This window comes from Erythrolamprus reginae, chromosome 5 (genome assembly GCF_031021105.1).
Source record: "Erythrolamprus reginae isolate rEryReg1 chromosome 5, rEryReg1.hap1, whole genome shotgun sequence".
Classification (NCBI taxonomy): Eukaryota; Metazoa; Chordata; class Lepidosauria; order Squamata; family Dipsadidae; genus Erythrolamprus; species Erythrolamprus reginae.
In genome coordinates, this window is record NC_091954.1 from 107,940,870 (window position 1) to 107,968,085 (window position 27,216).

At 41.3% G+C, this 27,216-nt stretch overlaps 1 protein-coding gene across 2 annotated transcripts in view; it reads left to right on the forward strand.

Annotated features, from left to right (window-relative positions):
• The first annotated feature begins 19,780 nt into the window (after positions 1 to 19,780).
• The window catches only part of FXR1 (FMR1 autosomal homolog 1), a 57,314-nt gene continuing 49,878 nt past the window's right edge, over positions 19,781 to 27,216 (forward strand). The window contains exon 1 of one of the 2 annotated variants that reach the window (XM_070753686.1): positions 19,781 to 20,173. In XM_070753686.1, coding sequence (XP_070609787.1) covers positions 20,123 to 20,173 — 51 coding nt within the window. In that variant the 5' untranslated portion in view covers positions 19,781 to 20,122. The remainder of the gene's footprint in view (positions 20,174 to 27,216) is intronic. The other variant, XM_070753687.1, reaches the window with a different exon arrangement.

Consider the following 27,216-nt stretch of genomic DNA (forward strand, 5'->3'; position numbering starts at 1 on the left):
ATTAAATTAAATTAAATTAAATTAAATTAAATTAAATTAAATTAAATTAAATAATTAAATTAAATTAAATTTTTAATTTAATTTAATTTTCTATGCCACCCAATCCCAATGGTACTTAGGGTGGCTTACAACAGTAAATAATACATATAATATAGCAAAAGTCAAATATTACTTAATAACAGTAATGGGCAGCCAAAATTTTTACTTACTTTACTTTACTTTACTTTAATTTTTGAAGTTTTGATGGCCGCTCCAATTTCACAAGAGTCGCTTGGGGTTTATAGCAAGCATCTGGTGAGGCCCGAACAATCCTCATTTGTCTTTTTCGTACTTTTGTAGCTTGTAAGAACTCAGAACTCATAAAGGTGCAGACTTCAAAAGGTAGCTATATATTGAAGCTGGCTACTGCTGCCTTTTCTCATATAAGTACTGTTTTAAAATATCTCTGCATGCTCTCTACAATATATGTGCTTTCTTTTTCTTCTTTTTTTAAGAAAAAGAAAGCTCAATTGTTTGCTGAAAGGAAGCCTAAGTGGTGTATGGGAAAGGAAATTTTTTGCTAGATCCAATCCTGCCTGTCTGGAATGAATTTTAGGTCAGATAAATTATGTGGGGTCAGATTTATTTATTCATTCATTCATTCATTCATTCATTCATTCATTCAAATAGAGGAGAAGATATATGAAAGGAAGAAAATATATATGATATATGAGATAAAGGAAAGACAATTGGACAGGGGATGAAAGGCACACTAGTGCACTTATGTACGCCCCTTACTGACCTCTTAGGAACCTGGAGAGGTCAATCGTGGAGAGTCTAAGGGAGAAATGTTGGGGGTTAGGGGCTGACACTATTGAGTCCGGTAATGAGTTCCACGCTTCGACAACTCGATTGTTAAAGTCATATTTTTTACAGTCAAGTTTGGAGTGGTTAATATTAAGTTTGAATCTGTTGCGTGCTCTTGTGTTGTTGCGGTTGAAGCTGAAGTAGTCATTGACTGGTAGGACGTTGGAGCATATGATCTTGTGAGCAATACTTAAATCGTGTTTTAGGTGCCGTAGTTCTAAGCTTTCTAGACCCAGGATTGTTACTGTAGTCTATTTTCATAGGGTATTCTGTTTCGAGTGGAGGAGTGAAGGGCTATTCTGGTGAAATATCTTTGGACGTTTTCAAGGGTGTTGATGTCCGAGATGTGGTATGGGTTCCAGACAGATGAGCTGCATTCAAGGACGGGTCTGGCAAAAGTTTTGTAGGCTCTTGTGAGTAGTGTGAGATTGCCGGAGCAGAAGCTACGTAGGATCAGGTTAACAACTCTAGAAGCCTTTTTGGCGATATTGTTGCAGTGGGCTTTAGCACTTAGCATTTATTTCTATTTTATTTAAAAGCGTTATTATTTCATGGCAATTGGCCTAATGAAATTCTTTTCCAATTGATCAACAGGGAGGTTTAGGATTCCTTGTTTTTGCTTCATATTAAACACCTCCCCCCCTTTTTACAATGACCAGATGGAGTAGAAACTATCCAGAGAACAAAAGAGCCCAACAGCTGTGGCTATTCCAGGTTGGGAGGTTATAGCAAAGGGCTCCCTTTCCTAATCGGCATTCTGCCAATGTTCCCATTGCTACCGTAAATGAAAAAGCCATTGGCAACACACTGTATTTACCTATGGAGATTCTCAGTCATCCAGGTCATGGTTGTCTCAAAGGTGCTTTTTCAAGAGGCAACTGGGGTTTCTGGTTTTTCTTTGATGTGCTCGTTTCCGCAGCACATATACTGGTTGCTGGAACTGGGCATGCATAGTCTAGTAACTAGGCAAAAAACCCCCAAAACATGCATACAAATTAGGCGAAACTACACTCACCATGAGTGACTGTGAAAGGGGTCTTGGAGTCTTAGTGGATAACCAGCTAAACATGGGCCAGCAATGTGCAGCAGCGGTTAAAATAGCCAACACAATCCTAAGCTGCATGAACAGGGGGATACACTCCAAGACCAGGGAGGTAATAATACCACTCTATAAGGCCCTGGTCAGACCGCACCTGGAGTATTGCATCCAGTTCTGGTCACCACACTTCAAAAAAGATATAGAGACTCTAGAGAGGGTGCAGAAAAGAGCAACTAAAATGATAAAGGGACTAGAGACTAGGTCATACGAGGAAAGGTTGCTTGAACTGGGCATGGATAGTCTAGTAAAAAGAAGGGCTAGGGGGGACATGATAGCTGTATACAGGTACTTAAGGGGTTGCCACAGAGAGGAGGGGGACACACTGTTTTCCAGAGCACCAGAGGGCCGGACGAGGAACAACGGTTGGAAACTGACCAAGGAAAGATTCAACCTGGAGATAAGAAAGAATTTCCTGACAGTGAGAGCGATCAACCAGTGGAACGGCCTGCCAGCGGAGGTTGTGGACTCCCCAACTTTGGACACTTTCAAGAGGAGATTGGACTGCCATTTGGCTGGGGTGATGTAGGATTTCCTGCTCAGGCAGGGGGTTGAACTTGATGACCTGTAAGGTCCCTTTCAACTCTAATAATAAATAAATGAATGGATGGATGGATGGATGGATGGATGAAAGAAAGAAAGAAAGAAAGAAAGAAAGATAGATAGATAGATAGATAGATAGATAGATAGATAGATAGATAGATAGATAGATAGATAGCCCCAAGATTTATCCAAGACCTGTAAGGTTCCTTTCAACTCTAATAATAAATAAAAAATAAAAAAAAATAGTTTTTCTTTGATGACGTTTCACTTTTCATCCCCAAAGCTTCTTCAGCTCTGACTGGACAGTGGGGATAGAAGGATTTATACTTCATATACAGCATACAAATCTAATACATTGTATTATTATTATTATTATTATTATTATTATTATTATCATCATCATCATCATCATCATCATCAATACAACACAGCAAACAAGATCACTATGCTGGATTTTGTATTTCATCACCAGTCGGGCGCTTCCCAAGCACCTAGGACTGCGTGATGTAGTGGCAAATTATGTTTGCCGATCCCAGTAAAGCAGCCTTTTGCAATTGACAGATGGAGATTTTGTCAATTGCGATGGTTTTCAAATGTCCGCTGAGATCCTTTGGCATTGCGCCCAGCGTGCCAAGTACCACTGAGACCACTTTCACTGGCTTATGCCAGAGTCGCTGCAGCTCGATTTTAAGATCTTCGTATTTCACTAATTTCTCTAGCTGCTTCTCCTCAATTCTGCTGTCTCCTGGGATTGCGATGTCGATGATCCATACTTTCTTTTTCTCCACAATCGGGATGTCTGGTGTGTTATGCTTCAGAATTCGGTCAGTCTGAAGGCCGAAGTCCCACAGTAGTTTTGCTTGCTCATTTTCGACCACTTTTTCGGGCTTATGGTCCCACCAGTTCTTTGCCACTGGTAAATGGTAGTTCCGGCACAAGTTCCAGTGGATCATCTGTGCCACAGATTATTATTATTATTATTATTATTATTATTATTATTGTTGTTGTTGTTGTTGTTGTTGTTGTTATAATATTATTATTGTTGTTTTGTTGTATTACTATTACTATTACTATTACTATTACTATTACTATTACTATTACTATTACTATTATTATACTGTTCTTTTCGTAGGCTTCTGATAAATTCCAATCCTGGAAAAATCACTTCTTAGTAATAAAACTCACTCTTTATTTCACTCAAGCAGGATACATGAATGCAATGCAGAATTCTATCATTAAAAAAACAGCTTCAACTCTGGGTCTGGGAAGCACACCAAACTCAGTTGTTATCACATTCCTTAGATCAGTGTTTCCCAACCTTTGCAAATGCTCTATGCTACACATCGGCAAAAAGAATCAGAACTTCAGATACAAACTTAATAAACAAATTATCACAGATAATCCCCACTCGGTCAAGGACCTTGGAATACTAATAACTAAAGATCTAAGCGCCAAAGCCCACTGCAACAACATCACTAAGAAGGCCTCAAGAGTTGTTAATCTAATCCTACGTAGCTTCTGCTCTGGAAATCTCACACTACTTACCAGAGCTTACAAAACCTTCGCCAGACCCATCCTTGAATACAGCTCATCTGTTTGGAACCCATATCGCATCTCAGACATTAACACCCTTGAAAATGTTCAAAGATACTACACAAGAAGAGCCCTTCATTCCTCCACTTGAAACAGAATACCCTACGAAACTAGACTTACAATCTTGGGTTTTGAAAGCTTAGAACTATGACACCTTAAACATGATCTAAGTATTGCCCGCAAGATCATATGCTGCAATGTCCTGCCTGTCAAAGACTACTTCAGCTTCAACCACAACAACACAAGAGCACACAACAGATTCAAGCTTAATATTAACCGCTCCAAACTTGACTGTAAAAAATATGACTTTAGTAATCGGGTTGTTGAAGAGTGGAACTCATTACCGGACTCTGTAGTATCATCCCCTAACCCCCAACGTTTTACCCTTAGACTATCCACAGTTGACCTCTCCAGATTCCTAAGAGGTCAGTAAGGGGCGTACATAAGCGCACTAGGGTGCCTTCCGTCCCCTGTCCTATAGTCTCTCCTATACCTCGTATTTCTTATCTACTGTATTATTGTGTATTGGACAAACTAAATGAATAAAATAAATAAATAAATAAAACTTGAAGATATTTGGACTTCAACTCCTAGAATTCCCCAGCCAGGGAATGCTGGCTGGGGAATTCTGGGAGTTGAAGTCTAGATATCTTCAAGTTTCCAAGGTTGGGAAACACTGCCTTAGATAACACCATCTCATTACTCAAAATATAGGCAGTAGTTCACTGAATACTTTTGCTAGCACAGAAATCAAGCACAGAATGATTTTTGAGGCAGGGATCATGATTTTTAGAACTTCTTTTAAATTGCCTACTTCAGCATGGAAAGTGGGGAGGTAGGCGAACCTGCCTTTGCATTAGAGCAGGGGTGGGCAATTAATTTTGCCATTGGGCCGCATAAGAAATTGGGAGGGTTTTAGAGGGCCAGACTAATATAATTAACTCAGTTCTACCCAATACTGTAAAGACCCAGGCCCTGGCCTGACCTAAACCCCCAGACCCACTCTACAGATCCCTAATTGTTTGCTTTACGGCAACACAGTGCACCACAGTCACTGCGCTGGAGTGTTTGCTTGGTTTCTGTGCTCAGCCGCTCTCGGTAGGAGGTCGGGGTCTGCTCCAGTGCTAGGATGAAAGAGTTCACCGCGTCTGCTGGGACTCCTCCGGTTCCTGCTTTCCTCATGAGTGGCTGTGGGTTTTGCCTCCCAAGGACAATTCCATCTGCCCGTCCATAACCCTGGGAGGGGAACTACTGATCCCCCTCAGAGAGGGTCCGCAACTTGGGCATCCTCCTCGATCCACAGCTCACATTAGAGAAACATCTTTCGGCTGTGGCGAGGGGGGCGTTTGCCCAGGTTCGCCTGGTGCACCAGTTGCGGCCCTATTTGGACCGGGACTCACTGCTCACAGTCACTCATGCCCTCATCACCTCGAGGCTCGACTACCGTAATGCTCTCTACATGGGGCTACCTTTGAAAAGTGTTCAGAAACTTCAGGTCGTGCAGAATGCAGCTGTGAGAGCAGTCATGGGCTTTCCCAAATATGCCCATGTTACACCAACACTCCGCAGTCTGCATTGGTTGCCGATCAGTTTCCGGTCACAATTCAAAGTGTTGCTTATGACCTATAAAGCCCTTCATGGCACCGGACCAGACTATCTCAGGGACTGCCTTCTGCTGCACGAATCCCAGCGACCAGTTAGGTCCCACAGAGTGGGTCTTCTCCGGGTCCCGTCAACTAAACAATGTCGCTTGGTGGGACTCAGTGGAAGAGCCTTCTCTGTGGCGGCCCCGGCCCTCTGGAACCAACTTCCCCCAGAGATTAGAATTGCTCCCACCCTCCTTGCCTTTCGTAAGTTTCTTAAAACCCACCTCTGCCGCCAGGCATGGGGGAATTGAGATACTCTTTCCCCCTAGGCCTTTACAATTTTATGCATGGTATGTCTGTATATATGTTGGTTTTACAATAGGGGTTTTTAACTGTTTATATTGGATTGTCATATGCTGTTTACTACTGTTGTTAGCTGCCCCGAGTCTATGGAGAGGGGCGGCATACAAATACAATACAATCAAATCAATTCAAATCAATCAATCTTTCATCATCACATTGGAGTGGACCCCGACCTCTGCGGACCGGTCACAGATAGCGGGCGGGCCAGGCACAGACAGCGGGCCACCCCTTGTCCAGGTCTGTACTAGAGAGTCAGCAGAAGGATTGACACCCGCTTTTCTTTTTTGTCAAGTCCGGGATTGGCAATCAATCTTTCTTTTATTCCTTCGCTTTTATCTCCTCCCTGCCCACTTGTTAAATTAGCTTTTCTTCCAAGATTTCCAGCTTCAATTATCAATCGGTTGTAAAAAAAAAACCCACTCCGAGAAAGTCTATCTCGCAATGTTTTGATCCCGTTCACCCCTTTCCTGTTTAAAAAGAACAACAGAGAGAATTTCTGATAAAAAAAAATTATTCTGATATATTTTATGCCGAAAGAAAGAACCTATAGTCATTAAAATGTACACTTGGCCAATAAAGAATACTATTCTATTCTATTCTATTCTATTCTATTCTATTCCATTCCATTCCATTCCATTCCATTCCATTCAGGTCTACATGCATCAGTATATAAGGATATTTTATAATTCTTTATTAGTCAAGTGTGATTGGACACAGAAGGAATTTGTCTTTGGTGCATATGCTCTCAGTCTACATAAAAAGACAAGATACATAAAAAGGCAAGATAAATTCCATGCTCAGCTGAATTTTGTTGGGATGTTGATCCACAGGTAGAAGTATGTATTTGAAATTATATGGTTGTATATAGCTAAAATTATTTAGGTAAGAGGAGCAGGGCAAAATATAAATGTTGTTAGCCGCCCCGAGTCTCCAGAGAGGGGTGGCATACAAATAATAATAATAATAATAGGCAAAGACCATAGATGGGAGGGATGGGGGAATAAATCAAACAGCTATCCTGCTAAAGATTATGATTTTTCCCTTGTGAATTTGAGTATCTCATTATAAAATTATAAAATTTATTTTCACTAGCATTTTATACCCTAGATGGCAGCAGTGGAACAAAATAGCCATGGAGAAAATAGAGTTTGCTAATCATGATTATATGTGTTATTTTTGGTGTGTTCATTTAGGTGGTAATGAATTTATTTATATAGTTCATCAAGCTTAACTACTGAGGAGATGATTTTCTGAATGAAACAATAGAAGCTAATTGTCCAATGCAGTTTACATTCTTTACCCAAATTACTGGAAGAGCTTCATTTATATTAGCTTAAAACCTTTACAACAATCCTATGAGGCAGACTCGAGCTATTTGCTATTTTCGTATCAAACACGATATGAAACTTATGAGCAGCTAAAGGTAAGAACTAATAGCTGTACATAGTAAATTTCTAGATGAGGCAAGATTTGAACCAGGGAGATCATGCTATTGACACTCGCAGAACATTAAAGTACAGTGGTACCTCTACCTAAGAACACCTCAACTTAAGAAAATCCAAGACTTTTTTGCCTCTTCTTAAGAACTATTTTCTACTTAAGAACCTGAGACCGGAAAAATTTCCTACGAAATTTGAGAGCGGCACGAAGGCCCGGCCAGTTTCCTACCATTCCCCCTTTAATCCCGGCCATCTCGGGGTTTTCTGGGCTGCCAGAGGAGCCTTTCAGTGGCGCTTAAGGAGGTTTTGGCAGCCCAGAGTGAACGGAGCGTTTTATTTATTTATTATTTATTATTTATTACTTAGATTTGTATGCCGCCCCTCTCCGAAGACTCGGGGCGGCTCACAACATGTAGAAACAAATCATAAGTAAACAGACAAATTTAAAAATATTAAATATTTAAAAAAAACCCATATACTAACAGACGCACACACAGGCATACCATACATAAATTAAACATGCCCGGGGGGAGATGTTTCAGTTCCCCATGCCTGACAGCAAAGGTGGGTTTTAAGGAGTTTACGGAAGGCAGGAAGAGTAGGGGCAGTCCTAATCTCCGGGGAGAGTTGGTTCCAGAGGGCCGGTGCCGCCACAGAGAAGGCTCTTCCCCTGGGGCCCGCCAACTGACATTGTTTAGTTGACGCGACCCGGAGAAGGCCCACTCTGTGGGACCTTTCTCTGGGCGCTTGGAGAGGGAATAAACCTCTTTCAGCGCCCAGAGAAAAGAAATGCTCCCTTCGCTCTGGGCAGCCCAGAGCGAACGGAGCGTTTTCCTTTCTCTGGGCGCTTGGAGAGGGAATAAACCACTTCACTGTGGTGACTTCCTTGTGTTGCCTCCCATGCACCTGGTGCGAGGTTGCCTCGCGGAGCATCTGGACGTGTAAAGGCAAAAGGGGGTGCTTCTCCCCGGCCAGATTAACTCGCCTTCAGCCAAACTGAAGAGTCACCACAGTGAAGGAAAGGTGCCACCTACAAAGCGAGTGAGCGAGAGGAGAGGGGAGCCCTTCAGCATGGGAAGGAAGAGGAAGCAGGTAGCAGCAGCCGCTGCCACCACCTTTTGGTCAAAGGAGCGGGAGGTTCCCCCCTCTTGCCCGCCTGGGTTTCTCTCTCTGGTGCAGTGTATGGGAGGCAGCCTCATGCCAGGTGTATGGGAGGCGCTTGCTCCTCCTCGCCACCTCAGAGTCACTCTTTTGTTTTTAAGCCTTAAAGTTTTGGATTTTTTTTGATTCCCCTCACTTCACCTTATTCCTTCGGCAGCGACTGTCCACCTCCTCTTCCTCCTCCCACCCAAATTCCAAGCTTTTATTTCTTTCCTAATGGGTTTGCACGCATTATTTGCTTTTACATTGATTCCTATGGGAAATATTGCTTCTACTTACAAACTTTTCTACTTAAGAACCTGGTCACAGAACGAATTAAGTACTTAAGTAGAGGTACCACTGCACTTAATTAATACCGAATGACTAATATAAATACCTGTGCCTGATATTTTGAGGATTAAATCAAGAATCCTGATTTTAGCACTGTCTAAGCGAGACTTGAATTCAATTTATCTTCTAGTTACATCTTTTTCATACCTTGCTAAGATTTTATTTGGCTGACTGATTGATTAATTGACTGATTGAAAGTATCTTCAGAGAAGGCGGCATACAAATCTAATATATAATAATAATAATAATAATAATTATTATTATTATTATTATTATTATTAATTAGATTTGTATGCCGCCCCTCTCCGAAGACTAATCTGCGGGCTGCTATAGCAGTTTGGTAACAGATGGTTTTGGAATTTCAATCTTGTCTTTTATCATAATTAATAATTTTATTAACTTTATACTATACTATTTTTTATTATCGTTTCTCCTATAATTTTGTTATTAACATAGAATGAAGATCAGTGGTTCCCAAATTAGGCAGTACAGCACCAAGGGAAAGGAAGGAAAGGAAAGAAGAAGGAAAGAAAAAGGAAAGAGAGGGAGGGAGGAAGAAAGAAAGAAAGATGGTAGGTAGGAAGGAAGGAAGACAGACAGAAAAAAAAGGAGGGGGAAGAAAGAAAGAAAAAGGAAAGAAAGCAAGAAAAGAAAGAGAGAGGGAGGAAAGAGGAAGACAGACAGAGAAAGAAAGGAGGGAGGGAAGGTAGGGAAAAGGGAAAGAAAGAAAAAGGAAGGAAGGAAAGAAAGAGATGGTAGGAAAGAAGGAAGAAAGAAAGAAAGACGGTAAGAAGGAAAGAAGACAGACAGAAAAAGAAAGGAGGGGGGAGGGAAGGAGGAAGACAGAAAGAAAGATGGTAGGAAGGAAGGAAGACAGAAAGAAAAAGAACGAAAGAAGGGGGAAGGGAGAAAAGAAAGAAAGAATGAAAGAAAGACTTATGACCACAATTGAGCCTAACATTTTGGTTACTAAGCAAGAACGTTGTTAAGTGAGTACCACCATCCACAGCTGCAAAATTCAGGGAGACCTTATCCTAATTTTATTAGATGGCTCCCTCCCAAAACTCTTTGTTTGAGTTGCTCTTCGAGAGAAGAACGAGCAGGGAAGACTTCAAGGCTTCCTAAAATTGAATGCTTCTCCCTGGGGTAATTGAAATTGTTTTTTTTTTAAATCAAAGGGCTGATAAAACTGGATTCCAGGAGCAACACAGAAGAAACAGATAAAGCAGAGTGGGAATTTGGTGAAAGAGAGACCGAGGTATAGGCCTATTGAAGACGGTGAAGCTAATTAGAATCGGTATCTCAGGCATTCTCTTCCATGCTGTGCAAATGAACTCAGAATTTTGAAATTTGCCTGTTCTAGTTTCTGTCTCTTTCTATCTGTCTGTCTGTCTCTCTCTCTCTCTCTCTCTGTGTCTCTGTGTGTGCGTATTTAGAAGTAAAAATAATGTGACCCATGGATTTTTAGGTCCTTGAATGGCCAACCCCAAACAGGAGTCTAGAAAATGGCAAATTTCTTTAAACAAAATAATTCTTTTGAAATCTACATATATCGCTGACTTCACCGCTGTTTAAAACCCCTCTTCTAAGAAAAATTCACACAGAGCTTTTTGAGTTGATATGTTCAAAAGGATTTTTTAAGGGGTTTGTGTGTTGAGAGAAGGAGAGAAAGAAAGCAATGAAACGAAACAGTTTTCCATTTTGGGAAGGGGAAAAAAAAACGCTGTTAGAGAGATTAGGTGATTTAAAATCAGGTAGATTGATGAGCCGTTTAGATCAAAGATGAATAACCGTAGCTTTTTTAATTTTTAACGAAGCAAAAAAGTGCTCAAGGAATATTAAAACTGAGGCTTCATCTAGTGGTGGCACCATTTACCTCCAGTCCTGACCAGGATTAGAAATCGGGACCATGGGGAGGAGTAGCAGCTTCAACTACTCGCCACGGCCACACAATAACAAGTGTGTGGCAGCCCCAGTAGGGACCTTCCTGGATGTGGATGAGAGGCGGCCTGCTATTGGTTCATCGTTAGTGGTCGGGATGAATCCTAGAAGGTGATTGGTCAGTGAGCGTTCCCTGTGCCTCCACTGTTCCTGTCGCTGATAGCTGGAGGGATTGTGAGGGGAATGTTTATGTTCAGATGGAGGCGGTTGGCGGCGGGCGGGATAAATTATAATTTATGTTTGGTATGTATGTGCTGTTTGGTTTTTAATTATGATAGGGTTTTTAGTTTTTTTTATATTAGATTTGTGCCATTATAATATTGTTTTTTATCGTTGTTGTGAGCCGCCCCGAGTCTTCGGAGAGGGGCGGTATACAAATCTAATAAATAATAATAATAATAATAATAATAATAATATTAAATGGCCTCCACAGGCCGTATCCGGAACGCGGGCCATAGTTTGGGGACCCATGTTTAATTTCACCATGGCACACCTGACCATGTCTCACGGCACACTACAGTGGAACCCCGACATACGAGCAGCTCTACTTACGAGCTACTCGAGATACGAGCTGCGAGATTAGAGAAATTTTTGCTCGACTCACGAGCTCACATTCGAGATACGAGCCGAGAAGACCCGGGCTGGCTTGCTTTGCTTCCGAGCGGAAAAGCCGTGCGTGTGTTTTAAAACATCTGAGCCGGCATGGGGAGGCTTTTAATCAGCCCCCCGAGCCCCCAACCCGGACTCGGGGGTTGATTGAGAGCCTCCCCATGCCGGCTCCGATGTTTTAAAACACACGCGCGGCTTTTCCGCTGACTCCTAAAGCGGGGAAGTTCGCCAGGAGGCAGCAGAAAAGCCGCGCGTGTGTTTTAAAACATCGGAGCCGGCATGGGGAGGCTCTCAATCAACCCCCGAGTCCGGGTTGGGGGCTCGGGGGCTGATTAAAAGCCTCCCCATGCCGGCTCCGATGTTTTAAAACACACGCGCGGCTTTTCTGCTGACTCCTAAAGCGGGGAAGTTCGCCAGGAGGCAGCAGAAAAGCCGCGCGTGTGTTTTAAAACATCGGAGCCGGCATGGGGAGGCTTTTAATCAGCCCCCGAGCCCCCAACCCGGACTCGGGGGTTGATTGAGAGCCTCCCCATGCCGGCTCCGATGTTTTAAAACACACGCGCGGCTTCTTTGCTGACTCCTGGCGAACTTCCCCGCTTCAGCCGACGTCTTTTCCCCTCAGCCCTCGGGCTTGCACGCATTAATCGCTTTTACATTGTTTCCTATGGGAAACAATGTTTCGACATACGAGCTGTTCGACGTGCGAGCCTCCTTCCGGAACCAATTAAACTCGTAAGTCGGGGTTCCACTGTAGTTGAAAAACACTGCTCTAGAGAGCCTCTGGGGGGGTGAGAGAAGCTGTTTTTGCCCTCCCCAGGTATTGAATTACAGGTGTGGGCACCCACACTCTTTCGGTACCTGAGGGGGGAAAAAGGTTCGCCATCACTGGTTTAGGCTACCTTCAGTGTCCACCAGAATATTTGATGGAATATTTCTAAAAAATCAGTAAGATCCGCAACCATAATTGGATGTACACAGAGTAATGAATATACATGCCAAGTTCTACGCTTTTGTAGATTTTTTCATAGCTTATTCTTGGAATAGAGGTACCGTATTTTTCAGAGTATAATATGCATTTTTTCCTCCCCAAAAGATGGTGAAAATTTGCGTGTTATACACCAAATGTCACCCCTGCTCACCCTCTCAAATGGAGGTTTCAGAGGCTGGAAAAATGCCTCTGAAACTGAGCTCACAACCAACAAACCTGTTGCTAAAGTTCACCTCTGAGAACAGTTGATTTATGGTATTCATGAAGATCATCCACCCGCCCAATCAGCTTTTTTTCTTATTTTCCTGCCCCCAAACTTAGCTGCGTCTTATACTCTGGTGCATCTTATAGTCCGAAAAATATGGTTGCCCTCAACTTATAGCTGCTTATTTAGCAACTCTCTGAAGTTACAATGGCACTGAAAAGGGGAATTTACAACTGATGCTGACATGATATTGCAGCTTATTCAAGGGCTGATGGATCAGCAGAGGCAAATCTACAGAACAAATTTTTTTTGGTAATGGTTGGGAAATGACCAAATCCACTGATTTCCAGGAAAAATGACATTGGGTTTTGTCAGGAGCTATATCATCATTCTGGAAAACTGGAGATGCAAGAAAAGATGACTGGTTTTAAGAGCAGATAAGGAAAAAAAATAAACTATACAGTATTGCATTTTTTCTTAAAGATATATTATTGGTAGAGAAGTCTAGTGATACATACTCATATGAGAACATGAGAACATATGAGTGATTCAGAGGATGGATAACCAAGAGATGTACTTGCATGCATTTTTCTTTCTCCCATTCAATTGTGTCCAATTCTCACAGATTGCCTTGAGAAGTACCTGTAGTTATTTTGGCCAGGTTCGCAGAACTGGTAGAAAAATTTTGAACTATTTTATATTATATTATATTATACTGTATTATATTATATTATATTATATTATATTATATATATTAATTATATTAATTATATTAATTATATTATATTATATTAATTATATTATATTATATTATATTATTTTATTTTATTTATTTTATTATTTTATTTTATTTATTTATTAGATTTGTATGCCGCCCCTCTCTGCAGACTCGGGGCAGCTAACAACAATAGCCAGGAGACCAGCCAGGAGGGACACGGATCCAGTAAACAGGTGGTGGAACTCACAGCTCCAATGGCCTTGTCCACTTCATCAGGTGTCACCAGATCAAACTCTTCCCAGACAGGTGGACACGTACGGGCCCCAGTCACCTCGACTGACTCATTGTCAGTCGACTCTGTTATCCAATCCGGAGTTTTTCTTTTTTTCCCTCCTGGGCTATGGGTATATTTTTCCTATTGCAGTAAATAAGTTTGAATGTGTGTAATTTTAGAAGAGGTGTGCTGCATGTATAAACAGTTTACATAGTACATACAGTTTATATAGTACATAATGTATATTTTTGTGTACCTGTGTGTAATATGTATGTACACCTATGGCATATATGCATAGAATTAAAGAGTATCTTTTGGATGTTTAGTAATAGTAAATAGAAATTGTACCTCTTTGAGATGAGAGGCCAGGCATCCTAACCCTAACCCAAACCCTTGACGTGAGTGACGTCAAGTTGGCCACCTTTAAGCCAGTCACATGACCTTTAACCCACCCCTGGGCAACATGATGATCAAACCCCTCCTGCCTGGTCACATGGCCAGCAAGCCACACCTACAAAATTAGCCACAGCCACAGTGTGGTAGTAAAAATTTTGCAGCCCTTCATTGCAGAGCCATGTCAATGGATATTCACGGCCACCCAAGTCATGGTTATCTCAAAGGACTTATTGTTTTTTCTTTGAAGATGTTTTGCTTGTTGCTCAGAGCTGAAGAAACTTCTTGGATGAGAAGCGAAACATATTCAAATCAGAAAGTCCAGTTGCATCTTGAAAAAGCACCTTTGTGTCAAAGAGTTTTAAGTCAAAGGCTAGCAGTATTTCAAATAAACAGGTCTGTGCATCAGGCTAGTTGAATCATGGTTGATTGCTTTCTCTTTTATCCCTGGTGTATGATTGGTCTTACTCATATTATTTGCAGTCAAGGAATTAACTTCTGAAATTTTAGCTGAATACCTTTAGAAGAAACCAGTTGGAAAAGCATAAGGCTAATACAGTGATACCTCGTCTTACAAACGCCTCATCATACAAACTTTTCGAGATACAAACCCGGGGTTTAAGATTTTTTTGCCTCTTCTTACAAACTATTTTCACCTTACAAACCCACCGCCGCCTCTGGGATGCCCCATCTCCAACGAAGCACCCATTTTTGTGCTGCTGGGATTCCCCTGAGGCTCCCCTCTATGGGAAACCCCACCTCTGGACTTCTGTGTTTTTGTGATGCTGCAGGGGAATCCCAGCAGGTGAATCCCAGCAGCGCAAAAACAGGTGCTTCCCTGGCAACGGAAGTCTGGAGGTGGGGTTTCCCATGGAGGGGAGCCTCAGGGGAATCCCAGCAGCGCAAAACTGGGCGTTTTGGCTGGCAAAAAGGGTGAATTTTGGGCTTGCACGCATTAATCACTTTTCCATTGATTCCTATGGGAGACATTGTTTTGTCTTACAAACTTTTCACCTTAAGAACCTCATCCCGGAACAAATTAAGTTTGTAAGACAAGGTATCACTGTATTGCCCACAGACTTTAGTGTGATCAATATTGCCAGTCTGATAGAATAGTATAGAATAGAATAGAATACATTTTGCATGTGCAAAAATATGTTGTTTTCTAGATTATTATTATTTTTTTAAATATCACAGAACGACTAGAATAGAATAGAATTATTTTATTGGCCAAGTGTGATTGGACACACAAGGAATTTATCTTTGGTGCATATGCTCTCAGTGTACGTAAAAGAAAATATAGATTTGTCAAGAATCATGAGGTACAACACTTAACGATTGTCATAGGGGTCAAATAAGCAATGAAGAAACAATCAATATTAATAAAAATCTTAGGATACAAGCAGCAAGTTACAGTCATACAGTCACAAGGGGGAGGAAATGGGTGATAGGAATGATGAGAAAAAATAGTAGAAATAGAAGTGCAGACTGAGTAAAATGTTTGACAGTGTTGAGGGAATTATTTATTTAGCAGAGTGATGGCGTTCGGGAAAAAACTGTTCTTGTGTTTAGTTGTCTTGGTATGCAGTGCTCTGTAGTGCAGTTTTGAGGGTAGGAGTTGAAACAGTTTATGTCCAGGATGCAAAGGGTCGGTAAATATTTTCGCAGTCCTGATTTTGACTCATGCATTGCATTGTTCCCTCTTTAGTTGATCCCGGTATAAACAACTGGGGTTTTTTTTAGCCAGCTGCAATGAGTGACCCCAGTATCAGCATATGAATAGACTTTGCTTTTTAAATGTTGCTGAGTGCATATTTCCAGCACTCCTAAATTTAATCAGGCAAATTCACATGCAGATTACAGCAGAGCAAGCCAACTCTTGTTATCATTATTGACCAGAACTGTGAATGTGCTGATAGATTAGATTGCAGGGGTAGGCAAAGTTGGCTCTTCTCTGACTTGTGGACTTCAATTCCCAGAATTCCTGAGCCAATCATGTTAGCTCAGGAATTCTGGGAGTTGACGTCCACATGTCATAGAAGAGCCAACTTTGCCTACCTCTGGATTAGAGGGATATTTATCTTGGATTAAGAGCTGTCTCTTTAAGGGGTTGCATTATGGGGGATGTAGTTGGATATTGCACTCTGGGTAATGTAGTCCATGACATGTGACAACATCTGTGTGTTCTTATTGGCCATCGAGCTATACCTTAGCTGGGTATTTGTGCCCCGCAGACCAGTGGGCAATAAACATTCTATATACATTCTATATATAGCTATATACATTCTTTTGAGTTCAAGCAACAGAATTAATTAATTAATTGATTGATTGATTGATTGATTGATTGATTTTTATGCTGCCCTTCTCCTTAGACTCAGGGCGGCTTACAACATGTTAGCAACAGTACTTTTTAACAGAGCCAGCATATTGCCCCCACAATCTGGGTCCTCATTTTACCCACCTCGGAAGGATGGAAGGCTGAGTCAACCTTGGGTGATGAGATTTGAACCGCTGACCTACAGATCTACAATCAGCTTCAGTGGCCTGCAGTACCGCACTCTACCTGCTGCGCCACCCCGGCTCTGTACCCACAGTAAAAAATGACAATAAAGATTCTCTTACTAAAAAAACCCCAAAGGTCACAATCTTCATATGGATGCTGCTTCAACGTTGGAACATCTTAGCAGTCTTTCTCTAGCTCTACTTTATGTCCTGTGCTTCTGTCAATGACCAAAATAGCACACAATACAGATAGTTCTCAACTTACGAGCACGATTGAGTCCAACATTTATGAACAGATTGACAGAGTTGGAAGGGACTTTGGAAGTCTTCTAGTCCAAGCCTTTACTTAGCCAGGAAACCCTATACAACTTCAGAGGGCTGTAAAAGCACTATGAAGCGGTATGTAAGTCTAAATCGGTGCCAAAAGAGCGTGCATGTGCATTGTTGTGCATGCACGCGTGCCCACATCCATAATTCAAAGCCTGGGGAGGGCGGAAACAGCTTTCCCCGCCTCTTGGAGGCCCTCTGGAGGCTGGAAACAGCCTGTTTCCCAACTTCTGGTGGGCCCAGTAGGCTTGTATTTTATCCTTCCCTGGCTCCAAAGGCTTTCCTGGAGCCAGGAGAAGGTAAAAATACCCTCCCCATCCCACCCATAAGAACATAAGAAGAGCCATGATGAATCAGGCCAAAGCCCATCAAGTCCAGCATTCTGTGTCACACAGTGGCCCACCAATTGTACATGGGAATCGTGAGCAGAAAGAGAAGGCAAAACCCTCCCTTTCCCCTGACCACCAACAAATGGTACCCAAGGGAATCCTGCTTGCCTCAACCAACATAGAGGTGGCCAAAAACTCTCTGGAAGCCAAAAACGCCCTCCCAAAGCCTCTGCGCAAGCCAAAAAAATCAGCTGCCCGGCACACACATGCATGTTGGAGCTGAGCTAGGGCAACAGCTCGCGTGCCAGCCAATATGGCTCCATGCGCCACCTGTGACACCCATGCCGTAGGTTCACCATCACTGCTCTAAATGCTATTGCTAAATGTCTTCTTAAAATCTCCCAGTGTTGGAACTACTGGATATCTTCTTAATATCTTCTTAAAAACTTCCAGTGTTGGAGCATCCACAACTTCTAGATAAAAGTTATTCCACTGATTAATTGTTCTAACTGTCAGGAAATTTCTCCTTAGTTATGTCGCTAAGTAAGACATTTGTTACATGAGTTTTGTCCCATTTTATGTCCTTTTGTTGCCACTGAATCACTGAAGCTGAGTTAAATGAGGAGCAATGTGATGATTAAGTGACTCTGGTTTTCCCACTGACTGCTTGTCAGATGGTGAAATGTGATCACACGAATCTGGGATACTGCAACCATCCTAACTATGAACTGGTTACCAAGATCATTTAACCATAGGGAAGCTGCAATGTTCATTAAGTGTGAAAAATGGTCACAGGTCACTTTTCTCAGTGCTGTTGTAACTTCGAGCAGCCAGCAAACAAACTTTTATTAGGCCAGGACTATCTGTCGTCCTACCATTGATTTGTATATGATTAACTGCTCCCTGGCAGCCTCCCACTCAGCCTTCACCTTTATTACTTGCCATATGTGTGCTTTTTTGATGATGTTATTGGTCGCCTAACATCAATAACATCATCAAAAAAGCACAACGAAGAATGTTCTTTCTGCACCTCCTCAGGAAGCTCGAACTGCCCAAGGAGCTGCTGGTACAGTTCTACAGAGGAATCACTGAGTCTGTCATCTGCACCTCTATAACTGCCTTGTTTGGTTTTGCAACCCAAGAACGACACAGATTTCAGAAGATAATCAGAACTGCAGAAAAAAAAACAATTGCTGCCAACTTGCCTTCCATTGAGGATCTGTATACTGCATGAGTCAAAAAAAGGGCCATGAAAATATTTACTGACCCCTCGCATCCTGGACATAAACTGTTTCAACTCCTACCCTCAAAACGTCACTATAGAGCACTGCACCTGCACCTCAAGACAACTAGACACAAGAACAGTTTCCCTCTGAACGCCATCACTCTGGTAAACAAATAATTCCCTCAACAGTGTCAAACTATGTACTAAATCTGCACTACTATTGCTACTATTTTTTCCTCATTGTTCCTATCATCCATTTTCCTCCTACTTATGACTGTATGACTGTAACTTGTTGCTTGTATCCTTAAGATTTTTATTAATATTGTTTTCTCATTGCTTATTTGACCCCTATGACAATCATTAAGTGTTGTAGCTCATTATTCCCGACAAATGTATCTTTTTCTTTTATGTACACTGAGAGCATATGCACCAAAGACAAATTCCTTTTTTGTCCAATCACACTTGGCCAATAAAGAATTCTATTCTATTCTATTCTATTCCATTCTGGAGCTTCCCAGTGCTTTGTTACTGTATATTGTTTTATTACTGCTGTGAGCCACCCCGAGTCTGCGGAGAGGGGCGGCATACAAATCTAATAAATAATAATAATAATAATAATAATAATAATAATAATAATAATAATAATAATTCTACAACATGAAAGGAATGAGGATGTGGTGAAGGGGCCCATGGTAAAATGGGCACAAAATATAGGACATAATATTCATTTGGCAGATTGGGAACAGGTATGAAATAGAAATTTAAAACTATCTAAATCAGTACTATATAAGGAAAATTACTATAAGATGTGTTATAGATGGCATTTGGCACCACTCAATTGGCAAAAATGTGTCCAAAATTAAAATATTGCATTGTATTGTACTGTATTGTATTGTATACAGCTTGTAACACATACAGCAACATTTTCTCAACTTTGGCAAGGCTTCTCAAACTTTTTAAAAGGTGGACTTTTTAAGGCCTCGAATTCCTCAGCCAAAAAGCTGACTGGGGGATCTCCTACGCTTCTTCAAGCAGCCAAAGTCGAGAAACGCAAGTTTTTCTTCCATTCGAGTTTTCCCATTTGAGACCCAAGGAAGGATGCCCGCTGTTCACTGGAGGAGGCCTCCCCTTCACCGCACAGGTGGTTCGCACTACAACTCCCACGCAGCCCGCTCGGGTGCTTCTAACGGCTACGATCCCGCTAGGAATGCTGGGAGTTGAAGTCCCCACCGCCGTCGGCGGCCGGGAGAGGGCCAAGAAACACTAGCCGCGGAAGAAAGACACGCAAGCCCCGCCCTCTCCCCCCTCCCCCGGGGTGGATGGGGAAAAAGAAGCCCGAACTCGCCTTCGGGGCTTTGCGCGAGGCGGCCCGGGGGAGGGACGCAGCACCGCCGAGGAGATCCTTCCGCCGCTGTGAGTCGCCCGCGGCGACTGAGGGCGGCGCCGCCCCCGCCTGTCGGGTTGCCCTTGCCGCTCCGCCTCCCACGGCCCTGGGCCTGCGCCGGCTGTGCGGAGGGGAGGGGGGGCGCCTGGGAGAGCCTCGGGCGGGCGGGGGTCCGCGTCCCCTCCTTGTTCTCCCTGCCTTTCCTCTATAACCCACTCAGGTGGCGATAGTTTCTAGAAGCCCGTCCCAGCGTCCTTTGCGGCCCCAAACATGGAGGAGCTGGCGGTGGAAGTGCGAGGCTCCAACGGGGCCTTCTATAAGGTACGCCGCGCACCGCTCCTCTTCGGCCCCCTTATCCCCCCGGGCCACCGGCTGAAGCGGGGACGGCCGACAGCTGCGTCTTCGGAGCGGGGTGGTGGCGGCGGTGGTGGTTCGGCCACCATCGACCATTGTTGGGGGGGGGGGGTCTTTCCGCCCCAGGCTGGAGAGGGGAAGTGGGGGGGGGCTATAGGGGTGTCGCTGGGGGGCGGTTCGTGGTGGGCGTTTGTTGGGGCCTCTGGGGAGGGGGGTTCGTCAAGTTGGGAGCCCGGGGGTTGGTTGTGGAGAGGTGGGGGCGAAAGGATGCCGTGGGGGCTGGTTGGGGCGGCTCTTCATCTCTTCTCCCAGCTTTGGGAGGATGGATTTTTCTCGGGGTACTTTGAAACCCCCTCCATCCTTACCCTTAATCTTAAGAAGACAATCCAGAATCCTAAACCCAGGAGCTTTGGTCTCCTTTGGGAATTTTAAGGGCAGTGGTTTTCGGGGAATCCCAAGGATGAGTGTAGGGTTGGGGATGGCTCTAATCCCCTCTTTCCTGGACCCTTTGCTAACCATTTTTTCTGGACCCTTTTCTACTCATCCCCCTCTTTTCTGGACCCTTTACTCATCTCTTTTCTGGCCCTTTACTAACCCTCATCTTTTCTGCCTCTTTTACTCATCTCTTTTCTGGCCCTTTACTAATCTCTTTTCTGGCTCCTTCACTCACTCTCATCTTTTCTGACCCATTTACTAACCCTCATCTTTTCTGCCTCTTTTACTCATCTCTTTTCTGGCCCTTTACTACCCCCCTCTTTTCTGGCCCCTTTACTAATCTCTTTTCCGGCCCCTTCACTCACCCTCATCTTTTCTGCCTCTTTTACTTATCTCTTTTCTGGCCCTTTTACTAATCGCCTTCACTCACCCTCATCTTTTCTGACCCATTTACTAACTCATCTTTTCTGGCCCCTCCACTAACAACCCTCTTTTCTGGCCCCTTTACTCATCTTCCATACACTCCAGGAGATGTGAAGTCATAACAATTAAAATAGAATGTAAAAAAAAGAGACCCCTTGGCCTGAATGTTACCCCTAGAACATTGTGTGACGTTCAGATCCTTCCAAATTCAGGAAAACTTTCATGTCACAACTTTGTGGCATAATGGTGTGGGCTTCTTTCGTCTTAGGGGCTCTCTGGAGTTTATTTATGTCATCCAAAAGCTTTTTCCCCTGCTACCCTCTCTGGAATGCCAGGATGTTGCAGGATCAATACAGGATACTCTCAGCTGTTGCTGTCAGTCTGTCTTCCTGAGCCAAGCCTTGGATTCTTGAAAATCCTAACCCTTTTTATGGTGTGTGAGGCCTGGACGTTCCTTTAGAGACCGCTGCGTGCTAGCGGTCAGCGGTGTAAATGTTAGTTTATCACTGCATTGTGTAAATTAATTGCATGTAATAACACGCATATACTGCTTGTTCAACCCTGTTATCAGATTCCATGTTCCTTTTTGGTTTTTTTTAATTACAAGTTGAATGAGTAGTTAAGAATAATAGGTTAAGAATAATAGATCTTATAGAAATTTGAAGGATTCTTTAAAAAATGGATGTTCCAAGCACTATCCTTAATAGTTTAGTAATGGGAGGAATCCCTATAAAATGTTATTTAATAGCTCTAACAACTATATGTCATACTTTTGTATTCCTACATAGCATGTCAGCTGTGTTTTTCATCTATGGGGCTAAGAAAGTCTTGTCTTTTTCCCCGCAATGTAACATTTTTATGTAGCCATTAGGTTCTGAATGGTTGATCGTAATTTGTTTAAAAATTATGTTAGAATTGAACCAAATGCCTTATATGTTTTTGAACTGGGAGTGCTGTTTCTGTTTCTGTAAAATGTTTTGGACTTTCCTTGCTTCATAATGTTGAATATAATGAAAAATTCCTTTTAAAGATTTTAATGTTTAACATATTCCACATTTAATTTACTTTTTAAAAACTGGATGGACATCTGGAGCCAATAGTCGAACCACTACTTTGTATATACTGTATATGTAAAACAAGTTGGTATATATTCTGTACTGAAACATTTTTCATTTAATTCATTCAAATTCATTTTCCTTTCAACTATTTTATATCAAAGGAATGAGACAATGCCTGAATATGTAGAAGTTAACCTATCCCAAAATAGCAATAGCATTTAGACTTATATACCTCTTCACAGTGCTAAGCAGTTTACAGAGTCAGCATATATTGCCCCCAACAATCTGGGTCCTCTTTTTACCCATCTCTGAAGGATGGAAGTACCTGCAATCCACAAGCATTAATGTTTTAACATAAGTTTTAACATAACATAACTTTATTGCTTTTGTATATTATTGCTTTTGTGCACATAAATGAAGGGAAGTGGAAGCGATGTTGTTAGAATGGAAGCTGTTGTGATGGTATCCATTCCACATTAGTAGGAGTGTAGCTAGAGAGCTCTCCTTGTTTCCATTTTGTTACTAGGGACACAGGCCATCTCAACAACTGAAGGGTATACAATCAGCTCATTTAGCAGCTCAGGTCTCTTGGATTGGGATAGCTCAATGCTTTGATAACACACAAATGCGCTTAACATTGAGATACCCTTGAAGTTGTCCAAAATTTGCAATCGCTGCAGATCATAACTACTTTCTTATTAAATTATATGCTAAATTGTACCATGTAATATGGGCCTGAAAGTGCTACACTGGGCTTCCCTCAATTATTGGCTCCAGTATTAGGTGTTGGCATTGGTCTATAAAACTTTAACCAGGTACTAGGAATATTGTCTTCTGCATTACAATCTAATCTATGCACTAAAGGTAGCTGGGGAAACCCAACAGGTTGGTTTGGTTCAGAGTTCAAGGTTTAATGTTAGAGTCATGGTGGCACAGTGGTTAGAATGTAGTATTGCAGGTTAACTCACTGCCCATTGTCAGGAATTCGATTCTGACTAGCTCAAGGTTGACTCAGCCTTCCATCCTTCTGAGGCTGGTAAAATGGAGACCCAGATGGTTGGGGGCAATATTCAGACTCTATAAACTGCATAGAGAATGTTGTAAAGCACTATGAAGCATTACATACCCATAAGAGTAAGTGCTGTTAGGACATTCTCAATAGCAATACCTCAGTTGCAAAACTCTACAAAGGAAAGGTAGCTTATGTGTTAGATATCAGCTAAAGATGGGCTTATTTACCCAGATATTTATAAAGTAATGATTCTTGGACCAAGCGGTTTTTATATTTCCTGTTTATTTGACTTTTCTTACAATTAACATTTCTGAAAGTACTTTTAAAGAATTGTTATTTAACTTTACTATATTCCTTTTTTAAGTCGCTTGGGAATCTGTGGAAGTAAGAGTAGTATAATAGTCATTTGGTAGTGGGATTTAAAATTACATTAAGAAGTTTTATTACAATAATCATTGGCAGATTAATTTTCTCAGTGCTGTGCTACATTTTATTTAGATTGAGTTTGAGTACTGAGCAGACAACAACATCAATTGTGTTATCTGTTTATATCCTGTTTCTTTGTTCAGATGGTTGAGTGGATAGCCACTTAATATAAATACAAAATATAAATTAAAACAAACAGAAAAATAGTTAAAACTTTGATTAAAGATATGAATCCACAATAAAAGCAAAATAATGACCAAATATGACTTGTGACAGAATGCCTAAGAATAAGGGCAAACAAAGTCCACTTCTGCATGCTGAATAAATGGATCTCTGAGAAGGAGATATTTATTTATTTGATTTTTATGCCGCCCTTCTCCTTAAACTCAGGGCAGCTTACAACATGTTAGCAATAGCACTTTTTAACAGAGCCAGGATATTGCCCCCACAATCCGGGTCCTCATCACCTATCATCTTTGAGCATTTGTAGGATTATCACATGTTTATTTGTTAATAGCTAATATAATCACATGAAAAATAATATAGATTTACTGTAAATCATTTTCATATTTCTAAGAGATGAACACTACTCTTTTAGAAATCTATATCTAGTTTCCCTTTATTTAGAAAAAGTAATCTGCAAAAACACTGAGAACTTATCTTTTGAAGAAAATAATATGCAAGAAACATTTTCTGCAAAGAAGAATGTGTAATTAATTATGTGAGGCCCTCAGAAGTTGCTGAATCACAACTTATTAGCCATAGTTGTGTTGGAATTGCAAGGGGACACATGAAAGATCTTAGTTTCCTTACTCCCAATATAGGTGACAGCTTTCAGTAGCTAGATTTGGAAACTAGGTTGAAAAAAAATCAAGCAAGCTGAGTTTAACAAGGGTTTTAGAGAAGGTTTCTACATCTTTATTTGTATATCAATCAAGCAAAATTTCCTGCCTCTGGCGAAATATTGTTGAGGAATCCTCCTATGCATTTCCTATTTGTCATATTATGATTAGTCAGTGTGATGATGATTGATCATTGATAATCATTGATGATCAATCAGAACACTTAATAATGCTTAACTCTGCTGAAACCTGTACCTATTTATTATATCTGTCTGAAATTAGTTATTTTTAAAGGGTTTTTTTAGAAAAAGAAAAAATGCTGTTTCATTGTTTACCACAATTTATATAACTAGAAGGCAGTGAAGATGATCTGCGTCAAAACAGTTGAAGTTTGTGGTGGGAAAGGAAGCACCAAAACAAGATATTTTGTGTTCCAAAATCAACGCATACGGTTTGGACTTTTTCTTCAAGGAGTTCTAAGGCAGAGGTCCCCAAACTTGGCAACTTTAAGACTTGTGGACTTCAACTCCCAGAATTCTCCAGCCAGCATAGAGAATTCTGGGAGTTGAAGTCCACAGGTTTTAAAGTTGCCACGTTTGGGGACCCCTGTTCTAAGGGATTCTCAAATAATTGACAGTTAAAAATGCCCCTCTTAAAATAGTGAGTTTAATTAAATATCTAATGAAATTATCCAACAGATACCTTTTCATCCGTTTTAACAAACTAAAAAAAACACACACAACCTTTCCCTAGAAGATATCACGACTTAGATTAGCCATTTGAAAAGACTTTTCATCTTAAGAGGTATATGAGGCACTGAAGAGGATCATTTTCATATTTCTAAGAGATGAGCACTACTCTTTTAGAAAACAATTTAGTTGTTTTATTATTGGATTGTCACATGCTGTTTTTATCATTGTTGTTAGCCGCCCCGAGTCTACGGAGAGGGGCAGCATACAAATCCAATAAATAATAATAATAATAATAATAATAATAATTATTATTATTATTATTATTATTATTATTATCACTGAACATTATTTTAACAAGTGATTAATTTTTTATATAAAGAAAGGGTATTTGTCATCTATCTGATCCTAAACCATTTAGGATTTTGCAATTTTCATACCAAGTTATTAGGACTGTGGTAGAAATTCTATCAATAATAGCTCCCTCTGCCTAATAAAAATAAATGAATAATATTGGGGATTTTTTTTCAAATGGATTGGACTTGCATGCAGTTCTCAGTGAAGGTATTTGTTGTCCTTACTTGAAAGTAATATTAGTCGTTCCCTCCCCCCCAGCTAAAATTGGAAGGAATGTCAGATACCCATTGAGAAAATAGTAATTGAGGCAGTTCTAGAGTCACATAAATATTCTTTTAGGAGAACTTTAATATTTGCTGAGAACTTTAGCACTTACATGGGAGTCCCTGGAGGCGTAGACTAGGCAGAAAAGTAAGAAAAGCATATTGGATGAAGACGGTGGCAATCTATACCTGTTCTGTAGTCATTAAAAAAATTCCATGGGTTATACATGAAGTCTGCTTCAGGCATGGAAATAAAGTTACGTGTATTTTTTAATTACAGAATATACCCCAGGACTGGCCTTTCTGTTCAGATTTGATTTGCTGTGAGCATTATTATAGGGAAGGAATGCTGAATAATCCCATTCCACAGAAGCGGGGTGGGTGGGTGGGGGGCAGCAAGCCAACAGTTTGCTGTCTGTGGTTGCCCCTGCTTTTGAGCATATCTTGGGAATATCGGTGGCGCAGTGATTAGAGTGCAGTACTGCAAGCTACTTCTGCTGCCAGCAGTTTGGCAGATTCAATCTCAGTAGGCTCAAGGTCGATTCACCTTCCCATCCTTCCAAGGTTGGTAAAATGAAGACCCAGATTATTGGGGTCGAAAAGCTTATTCTCTGTAAACTGCTTAGAGAGGGCTTGTAAAGCACTGTGAAGCGGTATATAAATCTAAATGCTATTGCTATAATGCTATTGCGTCCTGACATGAGGAATTTTCCTAGCTCCTTGGTTTTCAAAAAGGTCTTGAAAACCTTTATCCAACAGAAAGGTTGCACACTGATGATGCTGGAATTGTCTTAACTTAAAAGTTTATTTATTTATTTATTTATTTATTTATTTATTTATTTATTTATTTATTTATTTATTTATTTATTTATTTATTTATTTATTTATTTATTTATTTATTTATTTATTTATTTATTTATTTATTTATTGGATTTGTATGCCGCCCCTCTCCGTAGACTCGGGGCGGCTAACAACAATAACAAAAAACAGCATGTAAATCCAATACTAAAACAACTAAAAAACCCTTATTGTAAACCCAAACATCCATACATGCAAACATACCATACATGAATTGTAAAGGCCTAGGGGGAAAGAATATCTCAGTTCCCCCATGCCTGATGGCAGAGGTGGGTTTTAAGGAGCTTACGAAAGGCAAGGAGGGTGGGGGCAATTCTAATCTCCGAGGGGAGTTGGTTCCAGAGGGCCGGGGCCACCACAGAGAAGGCTTTTCCTCTGGGCCCCGCCAAACGACATTGTTTTGTTGAGGGACCCGGAGGAGGCCCACTCTGTGGGACCTAACCGGTCGCTGGGATTCATGCGGCAGAAGGCGGTCTTGTAGATACCCTGGTACTGTTTCATCATATTGTGTTATTTTGACTGTAAACCACCTTGAGTCCTTTGCAGGAGTGGCTGATCACCTAATGTGATTGATTGATTGATTATTTATTCATACATACATACATACATACATACATACTTACATGCATGCATGCATGCATACATAC